The sequence below is a fragment of the Rattus rattus genome, chromosome 3 (assembly GCF_011064425.1).
Source record: "Rattus rattus isolate New Zealand chromosome 3, Rrattus_CSIRO_v1, whole genome shotgun sequence".
Taxonomy (NCBI): domain Eukaryota; kingdom Metazoa; phylum Chordata; class Mammalia; order Rodentia; family Muridae; genus Rattus; species Rattus rattus.
The window spans coordinates 87871889-87888503 of record NC_046156.1 but is presented as its reverse complement, the minus strand read 5'-3'; the positions used below and the strand labels follow the sequence as shown (position 1 = coordinate 87888503).

The window sequence follows — 16615 nt, the reverse complement described above, 5'->3', positions numbered from 1 at the left end:
GCTATATTTGACTACACTTATATACACCAAGATTTATATAAAGGCATTAGAAAAACAGGCACAGTCACTCATGGATATTAGTTATATATAAAGGTTATTGAGGATGCAAAGATATAAAAGATAGAAGAACCTAGTAATTGCCTTTAAGATCAGAGCACAAAGCATTAGTTTGGATTTTACAAGGCCAGCCAGCAACAAAAGAGCAGTAATTTATGAGCTCAGCGTAAAAGAATAGCATAATTGCATTAAAAATTAATGCTAATGAACACTAAAATGGGGAAGGTGGTTATGATGAAAGTTTGTATTCATCTTCCCTGGTTTGAATGATGGCTAGTGGCTTGATTAATGGCTTAATTTCTATCAATTAGCGGGGAAAAATCTCCTGTGAGACAAGGGTAAATTGAGCATTGAATTACATATCTTGCTTTTGTGTGCTAAGAAAAAAGAGCTGCGTATCTCTGATATTAGCCACAGTGACAAATGTGGTGTGCCCTGAGAAGTCTGCACCAGCTCTGCTGACAGGCGGGCTGCGTGTGCTTGTAGGGTGTTGGATGGAGATGGCTGGCAGACAGCATTCACTCGTAGTTCCTTAGAAACACTCGGCTCCCATCTACAGAATTTTAATTAGAGTCAATAACAATTCTGGAATTAAAATGGACAGCAGACAGCAACTGCAGATTCCTTATTCTAATCTAGTAATCTGGGTTCCTCAAGTTACATGCCTTACTTCTACTTTGTTAAAATGAAAATTTAAAAAATATATATATAAAAATAAAACCCTGGAGCAACCTTAGTTCTGTAGTTCTGTTGAAATGATCATTTCTTATCATTGCATTAAAGTAAACATGACCACTCAGGTTTACCATGTCTTAAGCAAACATAAACCAGTAGTCAGGGTAGTTGAACTACATAGCAGCCAGATTCATAGAAACTGATTTTTTCCTAACAGTTGTTGCACACAGTAAATAATGACATCTGAAGTGAAAAGTGTTCCTGCTTGTGTTGTTTGTAAGCTTAAGTGGGAAGTGCTAGGTTCTCAGTACTTGATTTTTTGTTCATTATAAAGGTTTAAAGAACATGATATAATAATTTCTTTAAAATTCTGTTTTAAGTAGAGAAGATTCTGAAAATACAATTCTATAATCCATATCAAAATAATGTCAGAAGAACAGACCGTGTGTATATCTCCTCTACAAATAGAGCTCTAGAACACTTTGCTGCACGAATAAGCATTAGAGTACAGAATAAGTGCAGTCCCAAGTTCATTGGTTATTTCTAGTAAGTGGAAGGAGTAAGGGGAGATGATTTATTGTGTGATATTAAGGGGGTAAATAACTCATTTCAGAAGCAGTAACTACATCACAGGTCAGTGTTGGTTCCACCACCACCTACCCACATGATCTTGGCTGAGTTACTGATGTGCTTTAGTTTTTCATCTTGCAGTGAGAATGGTCATGTTATCCCAGCAGCTAAGATGGGTAAATAAAGTAAACGTGAAGTAGTTAGCCCAAAGTGCCTTAAATCTGACCTGTTGCTGCTACCAGCATAGTACATATGGCATGTTAGTAACCATGTCAGTGAGAACCTTGTTCTCCATCGTGTTCCCATTCAAAGGGCATCACAAATCAACAGAGCCAAAGTGTTGTGCATTAAACTACAGCAAATTGTCTTTGAACATAGATCCTACCACCTGAGATAGATCATGCCATGGGAAATGGCAAAGCCTCCTATATCTCAAAGTAATGGATCCTGGCAGCTGTGACAATTTAGTAGCTTCCCCATTCACCACACTGCCCTGGCCACACTGTTGATAATGTTAGATAAGCTCAATTTCCTTGGTGATGCTATGAGTATATTATGATAAACCAGTGACCTGAATTATATGTGTAAACAAGTAAGGTGGGTACCCCATAATACAAAAAAAAAAAACAAAACAAAACAAAATAGAGCAAGGCAGAGAGAGGGTCAGAAAGGAGATAGGGAACTATGTTAGACAGGGATACTGGTAAGTACACCCCAACATACCAACATTTCAGCAGAAAAGGGTAACATGAAAAAGCAACCATGATTCTATGATTCTCCTCTGCTTAGTGTGAGGTTAGATCATTACAAACACGTAGTAAATGCATGCTACTATTGAAACATGCTTAGTGCCATTCCCAGTTATGGCACAAGGACAGTAAGGCTGCCAACTTGTTTTGACTCTGCGACTGGCTTTGGTTCACTCATTCTGAAGCATGGCAGGAAAGACCCTGAGAATGAACAGAGGAGAATAAGAACACTGGAACACATCCCTGTGCACATCTCAAAGAAGGTACAAAGGACCCATGGCTTTATCTGTCCAAGTGCTCAAGTGTTTGAAAGCAAGAAAGGGGGAGGGAATCTCTCACTCCTCCTAAGATATGTAGCCCATTGTTATCCCCATCCCAGAAGAGAGAACTCAGACCTGCACGGCTTGCACCATTTGCCCAAGGTGGCGACAGCGTGTAAGTAGCAGGAAAAGTTTAACCCAGGCAGTCAGAACCCACAGCTCCTAAAACTGTCACGTAGGAGGCTGGAGAGATGGCCCAGTTGTTAAAAGCCATCTTCCAGATGACCCTGCTTCAATTTCCAGCATTCACATAGAGGCATCATCTGAAACTCCATTTCCAGGGATCCAGTGCCCTCTTCTGGCCTCCTTGAGACAAGCCATACATGCAGGCAAAGTAAAAGCAAACACTAAAACATTGAATTTTTTTAAGTCACTTGTACAACATTTTATTTTTAATGTTTTAATGCCCTTTGATTATTAGCTATTCAACAAAGATATATTAATTGCTCACTAAACAATACAGCACCCTCCACTAAGCTCTTAAGGAACACAGAGAGCTATCTCGTCTCTTAACTGAGGAGACAGGGCTGCCACTCACACAGAGGTCATGATCAGTGTGATACAGCATATGCTAAGAGCCAGGTGCATTATGGAAGAGGTCCTCTTCACACCAGTGGCAAGTGACAGCATCATTAAAACATATGGATAGGTATGGCCTTAAATGACAGTGAAAATTCAGAGGCATGAAAACTTTCTAAGTGAGGTATTCAATAAAGATTTTTGTTTTTATGAATCACAATGGCCCAATTCACTTGTACTTTTTATAATGCTTAACTGAAATTCTTTGATAGCCTGGTCACACTGAAATTATTTGTCTTATTTAATGGGCCAAAGTGAGAATTTTAATATGAGGCGAGCTTGTGCTGGACCCTAACCATTCACTGCTTGTGAGAAACACTTGAAGAGCCTCTGCTTCCCTTTGGACTCAGGGTTCACAGAGTCAACTTCCAGAAGCTTCTAGACAAGGCCCTTTCTACCTAAGGACTTTCCTGATTTTTCAAGTTGTTCGTGGATATAATTTCTGGAGATTTGTTTTCAAGAATGTGTTTTATGAACAGATTATAAATGTTAAAATTGAATAGGTTTCTAATGTATTCTTTTTAAAAGAAATATTGAATGTCGGTTTGTGTTATGGATAAATGCATAAGATGCATTCAGTGGTAAAAGTATAAAATCTGGTGTGAAGCTTACCGTCTTCCATCCTGATGGCTGCTATAACTGTATAGAATTTCATAGCATTATATAGCCATTGGTTCTGGTTCATAGTCTGGCTCTGCTTAATTTCGATATGTGATTTTTTTTTGCAATTTTTTATGATAAAATTTATATAAGGAAAAGTGATGAATTGATTCTTAATCATTTAAATTTTCTAATTTTATTTACCTACAAGTTCAATTGAAAAACGTCACTACTCAAGTATGCTGTCTTTTTCTTCATCCTTGTAAAGCACTTGGAAATGCTTTACAGTACAGAGGTTGATTGCGTTATTTAAAACTGGATGTTTGTGGATATTTTGTATTCTTGGCTAATCTCCAAGTCAATTTAATCTGGATTGGGTAATACTTTGTATTATTAATGGATTTGTAGCAGTAGTGTTAGTATATAAATATATTTTCCTGGAACAATATCATAAATAACTCAGTAACCTAGACCAACTGACCCAAATTTTTTTGTTAACATAAAACGCATTTTAACTTTAGATAAGTTCATAAAATATTAATAACTGGAAGGAACCAGTTGACAATGAGCTCTTTGCATGTGTTAAAGATCTCTTTGAAGCACCAGTTGTCCTCATCCCACTATGACATCTTGGGCAATAGTGCCATCTGCTGTTGCCATCCCTTTACTGCAAGTGGACACGCACTGATGTTTGCAATCAAATACTGAAATGTAGACTAAAATTCTGTATCTTCAGATGAAATTTTAAAGTTGCATTGGACTTTATCTATTTCACAGTGTAAATCTGTTGTTTGATGCCCAAGTTGGTGTTATTTTGAAAGAAAACTTTGTAAATACTATTACAAATTGAAATTGCCAGTAATTTCAAATAGGAGAGCTTATTTTTATATATAAAATCAACAGTAATAACATTTGTTTTTCACAAAAAGAAATCAAAGTTACCTTCACAAAATTAATTAATACTGATATTTTTGTCTCAAAATGGGTTTTTGGTTCATTTTTAGGAGACTGTGTGTGTGTGTGTGTGTGTGTGTGTGTGTGTGTGTGTGTGTGTGTGTATGCATGCGTGCCTCTCACCCATTACATCTGACAAGGAAGTCATTGTATTTACCAGTAATATACTTGTAGAATCACTAAGTGCTAATGAATGTGTTTCCTTCCTGTTCCCCATGTTAAGGTTTTTACACATTCTTTAATGTTATTCTCCTAGTAACTTTTGTCCTTCGCGTTGACAGTCAATCAGAATGGCTTGCTTCTCTGCCCCTGAGCTATAGTGACTGACCTTGCTTTCCCAGTCTTCCTTTCGGCTTTGAGTCATCGGTTTACTGTATCACTCAAGCTGGCCTCTCACTCACGCCACAGCCCAACCAAGCCTTGAACTCACATTCTCCTGCCTCATCTTCCCAGGGAGCTAGAATTACAGGCCTGTTCCATGAAGCCAGGCTTCTAATGATTTGTTTTCCTTTCTTTCTTTGTGGTTAATAAGATGATTCTGTGCATTCATGTAAGGATGCAAAAAAAAGTAACTGATTTAACACAATTGTTCAGTCTTAAATTAATGCAGACTCTCTTTAGGTGGCCCGTAACAAAGAACCTGCACTCAGAATAGCAAGATGTGTGTTTGTGATATGTTACATTCACTCCTAAACTGTAAGGTTATAGACCCAAGACTTATATTCGTGGATGTTGATACTAGAATTTTGAATATGGAGCAATTTAAAATATTTTATGGTTATTGTTTTCAGATAATATAGAGCTAAGCTATTATTATAAAGCAGAAATTTTGCATCTCCCATGCATCTTCCTGTTTTTAATTTAAGTGTCATTGTTGCTGGCTTGGGTTGAGCGTTACAAGATGAAAGCTGTGTGGCTTGTTTTCACACCGTAAAGCAGGCAAGCTGGCTTCTCCCCCGTGCCCTGTCACCTTGTTAGTCCCGAGGTGATTTTTTCTTAAAGGACAGAGATAATGTTCTGTTTTCTCTAATCTTTCTTCTCTCCTTTATAATTTCTACAATGCTATTTTAATAAGCACACTGGCCCTTTGGCCGGGGTCTGGGATTCCACATTTATTTATATTAGGCACTAGTTGTATTTCCGAATTTAAAGCTACAAACACTGCAAGCGTTAGAGATCAGTACTGTTTCCCAGTTCACCTCTGACATTTAATACTAATGATGTGCTTTGCAAATCCAAATGAGAGAATATGTTAGACAGTTAGAGAAAAAAATCCAAGAGATCTGGTAGCTGATACATAGGAGGCGTCATCCCTAAGTCAGAAATAAGGGCTTCGTGTTGAGAATTTGCGATAGTAAATAATCCTGGCAAAACTAACCAGGATGTTTTAAAAAAATACTGTTTTCAAGGAGACATTAAAGTTGCTACCTATTTTTTGTTGTTGTTGTTTTCTCTGCTATGGCATTCTTCCTATGCATAGAACCTTAAAAATTACACATTAGTAAGGGATGCATTAATATTAATACATTAGCCAGACAAAGAATCTCTCATTTTATATGCTCAGTATATCACATAATTAAAATCCAGAGAACCTTTTATACTAAAGCAAAGGGAGCCATGCGCTGCTCTGCACCGCTTTGGCAGTGTGTGCATTTGTACAGGGAAAGTGTTCTTCCAAAGACGCGGCCACGGGCTGTAGCTGCTCCTGCTTCCCAGAGTCCGCACAGCTTCCGGAGAGCCAGGCTGGGCTTCCAGGGAGAGCTGATCTTCCCCCGAGTAAACAGGTGCTTGCATGGGACTGTACAGTATAATTTCTGATTGGCCAAAAGTTGAGGCAAGGTTTTTAAGGCAACATCAGTTTTTCTTAACCTTTTCCTTTTGTGTTCTTTATGTCTGTCTCAGTGGCAGCCTCTGCGTGCTCAGGCCAGGGCTGCTGGAATGCAAGAACTGCTGTCACGCAGATCCTTTACCTAAGGCCAGCCATCAAACTAGTTACTACAGCTATGGAGCTAGCCCCAGCCATTAGCCATAAAGTCTAAATCCCCAAAATCGAGCTGCCTTAGCTGAGTGTACATTGGCTCCGGATTGGTATTGGTATGGATCGGTACCAATGTCGGGCGAGAGTTTCAACAAGCATGGAACATTTTTTTGTCCTGCTAAGGTGTGGAAAAGAAAACACAAAAAATGAGAATTGATACCCGAGTCCTGCTTCTTATTAGAATGCTATCTGTGAAAGAACGCGACTTGAGTCACTCAGCCATCATCTGAGCATTCATGAACGCATGTTCATAAAGCTGTGAAGTTGATAACTGCCTAGCTGTGCATAGTAAAGAACGCACTAAGGATGGTGAATTGCCGTGAAGACATCTGAAGTAAAGAGGAATGCAGGATGCTGGTGTCATACAGGAAGACGAGAAATGAGTGCTTATATGAGTTTTGTAAACGATGGAAGCTAGGTTCAAACCTAAGAAAAATCACTATCTCTAGATTTGAGGAAGAATGAAGGGTCTGGGGTAGGAAAAACAATGTTTCTGAATGGTAATGTTTTACAGTTTAACCTAGAACTACATCACAACTTAAAAACATGTTAGTCGTAGAGCAAGATGTAAAAAATCAAAAATAAACAGAAGCAAACGAATAACCCTATAAAATTAGTAGCATAATCAAATAGAGAATTATTTCAAGTAACTTAAAGCATAGTGTTTGGTCAGTTAATCAGCAAAATAAATATTAAGGTCAAAACACTTTTAACAAATGCATTAATTCCCTTTGTGGTTTACAGTAATCATTGCCATTTTATTTTTAATCTAATGCATACCTAAATAGAAAATGAATCCTTTCAATAATGTTAATGCTGAATGTTCTAGCATATGAAAAGATGCATAACTATAAAATTACTTAAAGTCATAATTGCTAATTTAATTGATGATAATAAGCATGGATTCATATTAAGTTTTCTCTCCTAGAGTATTTTTCCCCCTGTACACTTAAAAGGCTGAAAAGCAGTGGCAGTTCAGTGGTGAAGGTGTCAGATACCCAGATTATTGGTCTGCTTGCTGTCTTCCCCTTCTGCAAGGAGTGGAGAAGTGGATCGCATCACTTGAGGGGCAGGAGCTATGCAAGATAAACGTGGAGAGCATGCCAGGGCTTCACTACTAGGGGTCACACATAGGCCAGCCACGCAGAACTGAACAACTGGAGCATCTTTAAAACTATTTGCATATTATTGTGAGCTCATGATTGACATCTTTGGTAACCTGTAGACCGAAAGTACTAAATAAAGAGGAGAAGTCAGGACCTGTGAGGTGGCTCGGTGGGTAAAGTGCTTACCACACAAACCTGCTGACTCAAGTTCAGTCTCCAAACCACACAGGGCAAGGAGGGAAGCCATTTCCAGGACTTGTGCCCTGGACTCCACACACATGCCATAAGACATGCACTCACATGGGAATTTCAGAGAGGAAGTATTTCTGTAACCCATAATACAGGCTGCATTTCAGCCACTGACAGCCAATGCGAGAATGCTCCCCTGTGTGAAAAAACCATAACTAATAAATACGAGAGGTTACATTTTATAGCTTCTCATTAGATAATTGACTTAAGAAGCAAACACTAATGTACTAAAACCACCAGTCAAAAGATTCATGAACTTTATAATGGAAATGGTCAGACCTTGGACCCATTTATCAATCTGAATATCAAGACAGGTGGTCAGCGCGATCCCTGATTTAATGTAAGAAAAAATGCATAACGCTACTAATTATAAGTTTTGAAGATTTGTTTATTTCCTGTGTATGCTGAGTGTATGTATGTATGTATGTATGTATGTATGTATGTATGTATGTATGTATTATGTATGTATGTGCACCGCATGCATGACTGGTACATGCCAGAGGCACACCTCAGATTCCCTGAAACTGATGTTACAGGTAGTTACGAGCTGCCCAGTGAGCACTGGCAACTGAATGCAGGACCTTTCCCAGAACAGCCATGGCTCTTAACCATTGAGCCATCGCTCCAGACCTCAGATGATACATTTTCGATCAGAATAAATTAAGCTAGAATGGAGCCAGGTCTCCGTGCTCATGTGCACAAACAGTGTTTGATAGAGGACTGTGTTGGGTGACATCATGAGGTTAAGGCCAGCCAGACCCAGAAGGCAGGAAAGTATGAAATAAGTAGCTGCTCAGTAAACAGTGACAGTGAAGTGGGGGAGGCGCTGCATGATGGAGAGACTGAGAAATCCTGCCGCCAAGCAAGTGTCATGTGGATCCTAGTTTGTATCTTGTTCAAACAAGCTGCTATAGAAAGTTAAACATGAGCATGCAAAGTATATCTAATTACTAGTAATCTGGGGCTTGACCAACAGAATTATGATAATATTGTTATTATTGGTGTTGCATCTTAATCTGTTAAGGTTGACCAAACAGTATGTGGTCTAGAGTTTGTTTTTGTTTACTTTCCATACTCCAGGTTTCCACCCCAAAATAGATGAGAATGCAAAGTAGAGATGGATATAAAACTGCGTGATGGTTATGGGTGGATTTGTTGTCCTTTCATTCCTTTTGTGTGTTTTCATAATAAAATGTTACAGTAGAGGGGAAGGGGCTTCGATTAACCAAAATCACAGTAGCACTGCCTTCTCAGTGACCTGTAGCCTTTAGGTGAGAGCCTTGGTTTCTAGGCATATTTTATTTTTGAAATTCAAGGGGAGCAGTACTTACTACAGCTTAGCATGGTATATCCATTTGCATGGGCGCAGTGCTGGTAACAAGCTTGTACTAAAGTGCACTACGTTCTCTTTTTAGACCAAGCCACCCTGGGAGAACAAGTAAAAAGAGTAAAAGAAATTGAAGCAATTGAAAGTGATTCTTTTGTTCAGCAGACATTCAGATCAAGTAAAGATGTCAAAAAGGTAAGTGGCCACGTGGACGTTATGAATAAGCCTTTGGGTTCCAACTAACAGGGGTGCTTTATTAATGGATTTTACGTAGGTCTGACTGCTTCCTCCCGTACGTAGATGAATGAGGAAGAGAATGTCAGTCGTGTTGGTGAGAGAATGAGTCAACAAAAACACACTGTAAACATGGTTGTGATACCGTTTTTATTTTAAAGTTTATCAAAACAACTAAGATATCACCACATATGATTCTGTAACTGTACAGCTCCTTCCAGGAATATATGCAGGTTCTTTTACATGTATGTGTGTATACTTTTTGAATTGCTATTCCTAGATAGATTTTTTTAAGGACTTTAATTGATAAAGCTACTGCTCAAATAGAAGACTGGATCTGGTCTTTGCCCAGATGTGTGTCACTCAGTCGGCTTTGGTAAAGAGGAACTTTGATGGCATTTCATTTCTGTGGAATTTTTCACTTATTCTCTCACTCATCAAGAAGACTGCTTTTAAGACTTTGCATTCCTTAGAAGGAAAAGATGTTGTAGGAAATGCATGCACCCTTTAGTAGCATGGATACAGTGCAGTAATAGCTGTAGCTTACGTTTATTTTAAAGTCTAATACATGCGCAAATATAGTAAGGCTATATAACATCCTAATGGTAGTCATTTATTTTTCCTGTATCGGATTTATAAGTAGTTATACTCTGGATATTGCATGTTTTTAATAAGATGAAGCTACTTGTTCAAGTTTGCATTATTTAATGTTTCAAAAGTTACCCTCTAAAAATATCATACCAATTTAAATTCTCACTAAAAGTAGAAGTGGCTCTCTGTCTTTTAAACAAAATCTGTTTCATGTTTACTAACCTGATATGTAAAAACTGTCACATAGTTTCCTATAGAACTTCTGGTGTTAATAGAAATCTGAAATTTTTAAATTACCCAATGCATTTAAAGATAGAATATTCCAAAGAATGAGTTGAACGTGTGATGTTTGTCAGGTGTGGACTGGGTAGCCCCTGTGTGTCGCAGTGTTTGTTCCATTTGAACTTGAGTGCTCACACCTGAGAGCCACAGCTATGAAATGGAGGTGTATCCATTTTACTTAACGTCTATTCTTGCATAGGATAAGTCCATTTATCTTAACAAGTGTATTTGTTTAAGGGTTTGGTCTCAGCTGTATTGATTTTCCAAACTTCGTTCTGAATTCTCTATTCTTCTTGGATGTTCTTAGAATCAGTGAGTGACTTCTTTCTGTGGAAATACTACTCTACAGTCTCTAGACTGGGCTTTGTTCTACAATGCTTTCCTATATGGTTCTAAGTATTATTTTCTTTACCTTTATTTTTAACTCAGGTTTTCCTTCATGAAAGTCTACCTGGCGAGAATTAGTTGTTCTCAACAGGAGAATATGCTAAAGCCTCAGGAGATGGTACTCACCTCTTAGTACACAGGAAAGTCCTCGCCATCTGGCTAAGATGACTGTCATTACTAACTGTGCTTCGGAATGATCAGAAGAGCAGTGGTGGCCTAACAAGAATAAATTTACCCTCCACTGAGGATAAAACGAGGGACATCGCTGTCTAGTCTGAAATGTCTGTGTCTGCAGTGTAAGGCAAGGACTCGGGATGCCTAAGAAGATGAATTATTTATGAGGAGATTACTTAGCAAAGAGAAGTAAATTATCCTGAGTACTATTTCATCCAAGTCCCGAGAAGACATGATGGGCTATCCTCACTGCATAGTGCAGATTAACTCCCCTGAAGACTAAATCAGCCAGGGCCCAGCCTGCCAGATCTTTGTCCTCCAGACAGTTGTGTGCACTTAGTCTAAAGTTTGCTTCTCTAAAGGCTGTCCATGCTTAGCCACCTTTTCAGTTGTGGCTTCCACTGGTTAAGGTAGAGAGCTGTCACCAGGTATAAAATGCCTCACAGTAATAGCACGTTAGACACACGGGGTATCCTACAGTACATGCTGATTTAACTGTCTAACTCTGGAACCTTACCCGAGGAGTTAGAAAATGTGAAAGATCCTTGATACATCAGTGTCTTTAAAAGCTAAGACATAGCTTGTTTTAAGATGCTGCCCCACATAAACTTGACACCAGCCCTTTAACCCTAAGACTGATGTGTCTAGCTTATAATCTCCCAGTGTTCAAAAGGAGAATAAATAACCCTGTGCAATATATGTAGCAGGGGTTCAGCTTGATCTTCATACAGGTTCCCCAACAGCTGGAGCCAGGACTGCCCCTGACTGTGTGGCCTGCCTGTGGATCCTGTTCCCCTACCTGGGTCGCCTTGTCTGGCCTCAGTGGGAGAGGATGTGTCAGTCCTGCAGTGACTTGATGTGCCAGCATGGGTTGGTACCAGAGGAGGAGGGGAGGGGTAAAAGGAGGGGCTGTGTGAGGGAAGACTGGGAAGAGAGGTGGGGCTGCAATCAGAATGTAAAGTGAATAATTAATGAATGAAGCGGGGTGGGGGGGGCTGTGCAACATGGGCATTTCTGTTCATTGGAGGCTTAGGAAAGTCATTTTCCAATTGTACCACCAGGTGGCAGTATTGCACAAAGGCAGAAGTTCTATGGTCCGGTGCTGAGATCTGTTTCTTTAGTTGAGCTAAATTTTTCTTACGTTTTCCATCACTTAGCTGAGAAGCATCTGTTGATTCCACTGTCACAAAATTTTAAACTTCCATGTTCCAATCCTAACTTTTGATAGTTTTAATTTGTGTGTTTGTTTACACTTTTTTTTTAATGTTCGGCTGAAGAAATGGCTTGGTAGGCAAGAGCTCTTTCTTGCAAGGGTGAAGATATGTGTTTGTATGCCAGCACACAGGGGGGTTGGGGGGAGGTACAACCAGGTCACCAGGTTCCCCTGGACTAGCTCCGGGTTCAGTGAGAGGCCTGTCAAGGGAATGAGGCAAGAAAGAGATCTAGAACAGGTGCTGGCACACACACGCTGTGGAGAACACTCAGAGGAGACACAGAGGGAGAGTCCACAGCCCCTCCACACCCTCTCAAGGCAGTTCACCGTGTGGTCAGCATCCCTGCCTAGGCTCTGGGAGCCTGCCAAGCAGTCTCTATGAGGCAGCGTGGACTACCAAGCAGTGACTTCTCCAGTCTTGGTGACTGACATGGGCCCCACTGTCCCTCACACAGAATATTGGGTTTCCCTTTAACTTAGTTTCATGAATATGTATTATAACTTTATCACTAGGGCCTTGTACCTTCTAGGCGCAGTCAGAGATATACAAATGTTTGAAATGAATGGCGGGGGAGTGGTGATGTTGCCTTCAAAATATAAGAAAAAATGCCAAATAAAATGTAAACACTATTTCTTTTATTTATATATAAAAATTAAGGTTGGGATTCACATGAATGTAAGTGGTTATTCGCTTTAGTCGTGCTAAGCATACCTTCATTTGGAAGCAGTGCAGCACAGAATTCTCTCACTGTGTCAGAATGTCTGCTTTTCTTTGATGATTTCCCAGAAACACAGCCTTCAGGGTCATTTTGTCTATAAGAGTAGAAGTCTTTCTTATGTACGCAGACCAGCTCCCTTTAGTGTGAAAACAAATTCAGTTTGAATGAAATAAAATGCTAAAACGACGAATGAGTCTGAGCATTAAGCCCTAGAAGGGATGGTTGAGTCCATCAAATATTTGTCATGTGAGCATGAGGACTGGGGCTCCATCCCCAGAACCCCATGGAAAAGTGCTGCTGGGCTTGTAATCTCAGCGCTGGAGAGGCAGAGACCGGTGGGGCCTTGTGACCACTGGCCAGCAGCCTAGGCTGTTCGGTGACCTGCAGGCCAGAAAAAGACCCTTTATCAAGAATCAGCATAGAGAATGCCTGAGAAACAGCGCCATGCAGGCATGCACACATGCACACGTGTCTGCACTCACAGACATGTTTGCAGAAGCACACAGACACTCAGGGACTAATCTGTTACTGAGCAGCACATAAGGATGTTCCCTTCTACCGAAACACCTATAGCAGCTGACCGGGTCTGTTAAGCAGTTTTCAGGTATCTGACTGTAAGTAGCCCAAGAGTGAACTGAAACATGGTTCTCCCAGGTCCTGGCCTCCACCTGAAGTCAGTTTCCTGCCCTGGTGCTGAGCGGTTGTGCAGCCCAGCTTAGCAAGTGCCAGTCAGGTCCTGGGCTACAGTGCCTAACTGCACATTATCTACCCTGGCCTCCCTCCCTGAGCCCCTCCCCCCCTCCTGATTCTTCTCCTCTCAGCTTGTGCACAGTGTTCTCTGGCTAACACTCCCTTCCTCTTCCTATGTCTTAAAGTTTACTTGTAAATAAAAGATGCTGTCCCTAGGCACCCAATCTAAACTAGACTCGCCTCTCCAATCCCCATCATTTTATGTCCGTATCTTATCCAGTTCTTGTGAGTATATACTGTGGCTAATAATTAAGTATTTATTGTTACATACTTGTTTATAATCTGTTAATTCAGTCAACAACAAAACTCCCCAGCAAACACAGGCCCCTTTTCTATTTTATTTTCCTCTTGTCTCTAGGGCTTACCAAGCAATATTTAATGAGACAGTTAAATTGATAGGTCTCCAAATTGAAAATAAAATAATCTAAGAAAAACTTAATTTGTGCATCCTCTAGACATTTTCCATAGTAATATTTGTTTAGAACTTCATTCAGAAAATGGGTAAGAAATAGATATAAGTCAAAAGAAAATAGAAATTAAATAAAATAGAGACCATAGATGTTGAAAAGACTACAGAGGAGAATTGATCTCCCGTTCCTCTACTCTGTATTACATGTTAACTTCAGATTCTTATCTAATTCATATCATATACTTGCTGCTAATCAGTCACTCCCCAGACCACCTCCTCTGTCAGGGGAGACTGACGTTTACCTCAGTCAGCACATGCCTCTGGTTCCTTCAAGGCAGGAGCCATGATTTATCCGTCTTTGTGTCCCAGCACTTAGTGCTGTGTATGGGTCTGGCAGATGCCGCGTGCAGGTGGACGGGGCGGGAAGAATTTTGGTTTATTCTTACAGAATACCACGTACCTTTTTTAAAGCTTTTATTTCAAAGTACTTTCAAATAATCTTGGAAGATACCCCGAGTCTAGCGGTGGGTGACGTGCAGGTCAGCGTGAACATCCACACAGTGAAGGGTTCTTTAGCAGCTTCACAGGACGTGCTGACGTGCTATAACGTATGGCTCCTTAAAATACCAGGCTAAATGGAAACCACTCACTGCATGGTTCCTTTTACACAAAATATCTAGAGTAGACAGCCATGGAGTAGATCTTCAAGAGGTTGGAAGAAATAATAAGTAGTGGGTAATAGATATGGAGTGGCGGACGGAATAATAAAGGCATTCTAAAATAGATCGTGATAGCATTGTGTAGCTGTGTAGATATGCTGAGGTGTGGTAAGTGAACTATAGCTAACAAGAATAGATGTGTGTTTTAAAGATGACTTTTAGATTTTTCTTTATACCTGAGGCCAACTTAATGTTAGAAGTATAATGTAACTTTTGATCTTATAATTTAGACACCAAATATGTGTATATTTGAATATGTGAATATCATCTCAGAAGAGCCAAGCAGAGCTATTACTGTTCAAGATTAGACGTTATGAAGCCTCATTTCTAAACGTTGTTATGCTCAGATTACTCTGGTTGCATTTTCAGTCGGTAGAGCCGAGTGAGGTAAAGCATGTGACTCCAGCCTCAGGACCAGCATCAGTAGCTGCTGACCCACCCAGCACTGGAAAGGAAATAGACCCTGACAGCATCCCCACGGCTATCAAGTACCAAGATGACAATTCTCTAGCTCATCCAAATGTAAGACCCTTAAGCCTAGTGCACCTGCTCACTGAGTCCCCCCAAGCGGTTGTCCTGTCCTTCTGACGCTAGGAAGACCACTGCAAAAGGGTCCATGGCTTCTCTTTGCTACAAGTGGGCAACTGACCTCAAGCCTTATGGTTTTATTTTAATCTGGTGTTGGGTAAATATGTTTCCTGACTTTCAAAGCTGTTCTGTACTTATGAAAAATGGTCAAAAAATGGAAAATGGTTTTCCTTTTTAATAACTGAAGTGGGAAAGTTTTATATAGTCAAAGTTCTAATGCTAGCGCGGCTCTGGTTTTTCAGCTGTGACCCTGTCACTAATATCATAGTCTGTGTCTTTACGGAGTGACGTGACTATGTTTCTCAGAAGGAGCCTGCAGATGTAGGCTGTGAGGTTGCCAGTCCTGCTATCCCTTTACTTTAGACTCCTGAGGCTCCTGCTTCACAGTGGCTGGGTGTTAAGCGGTGGAGGGGCATCAAGGGTTGAGCAGCACACACTGTTGCTCTGGGAGTGTTCTGTCACAGTGACTCCTGTCATGTCACTTCAGCTCCGAGCTCCTGATGCACACTAACGTTTCCCTTCTCCTTTGTTTTACTGCAGTTATTTATTGAAAAAGCTGAAGCTGAGGAAAAGTGGTTCAAGAGATTGATTGCTCTCCGACAAGAACGACTGATGGGCAGTCCTGTGGCCTAAGCAGTAGACTTACGGTCGGATTGACAGGAAGCTTGGAAACTTAGGTTTTAAAGACCAACATTAACTTTCACTCTCAAAAATAGCAGCCAGTTACATGAAAAAGAAAACTCATTTCTTCCTCGTGTTCAACTAAATATTTGGTAACTTGAATCAAACATTGTGGATAGTGAATCTGTTATAAACGTGCTGAGTGCATGAACATATTATACTGTTAATAAAGCAAATAATAAAAATATCAGTGTTGAAATAAATGAATATTCAGTAGTGTTTCTCATTACGATTCTTACAAAGTCATGTTTTTGACCCACTCTTGTATAATTGTATATACAAGAGCCATATTGTTTAGTTCTGCTGTGTGTTGTGCAACCCTTTTTGAACCCCTTAGCTCATCTTCCTTAAGGTTTTAGGTATCATAAAGTGTACTCTGGAAAGTCTCCACAATGGCCGTGTTAGACTTGAAGGCTGGGTGTTCTGTGTCCCGTGTGGTCTCAGTCCTTTAGTCGTCATTATTTGGAGGCTTAGGGTGGGGGATCCCAGTTTCAGTCTGCACTGCACATGTACCGGGACTACACGGTGAGGCCTTGTCTGGAAAAATGTTAATTAAATAAAGGAATAGTTTTCGCTTAGAGATCAATTTATATTGTGTTCTTTTGAAACCTGTACCTGGACCCCAGTCCTTTCCAGTAGAAATC

At 40.1% G+C, this 16615-nt stretch overlaps 1 protein-coding gene across 1 annotated transcript; it reads left to right on the top strand.

The window, feature by feature from the left end:
• Positions 1-1986: 1986 nt before the first annotated feature.
• On the top strand, positions 1987-16174 carry LOC116895849 (serine/Arginine-related protein 53-like). Its single transcript, XM_032896958.1, has 4 exons — positions 1987-2005; positions 9292-9419; positions 15072-15224; positions 15831-16174. The coding sequence occupies exons 1-4, from the start codon at positions 1987-1989 to the stop codon at positions 15921-15923; spliced, it is 393 nt and encodes a 130-aa protein (XP_032752849.1). The 3' UTR covers positions 15924-16174.
• Positions 16175-16615: the final 441 nt, after the last annotated feature.

Excerpts from the sequence above, each read along its gene's own strand:
- LOC116895849 (XM_032896958.1), top strand. Across the intron at positions 9,420-15,071 it reads CAAGTAAAGATGTCAAAAAG|TCGGTAGAGCCGAGTGAGGT; the intron begins GTAAGTGGCCAC and ends TTGCATTTTCAG. Across the intron at positions 15,225-15,830 it reads ATTCTCTAGCTCATCCAAAT|TTATTTATTGAAAAAGCTGA; the intron begins GTAAGACCCTTA and ends GTTTTACTGCAG.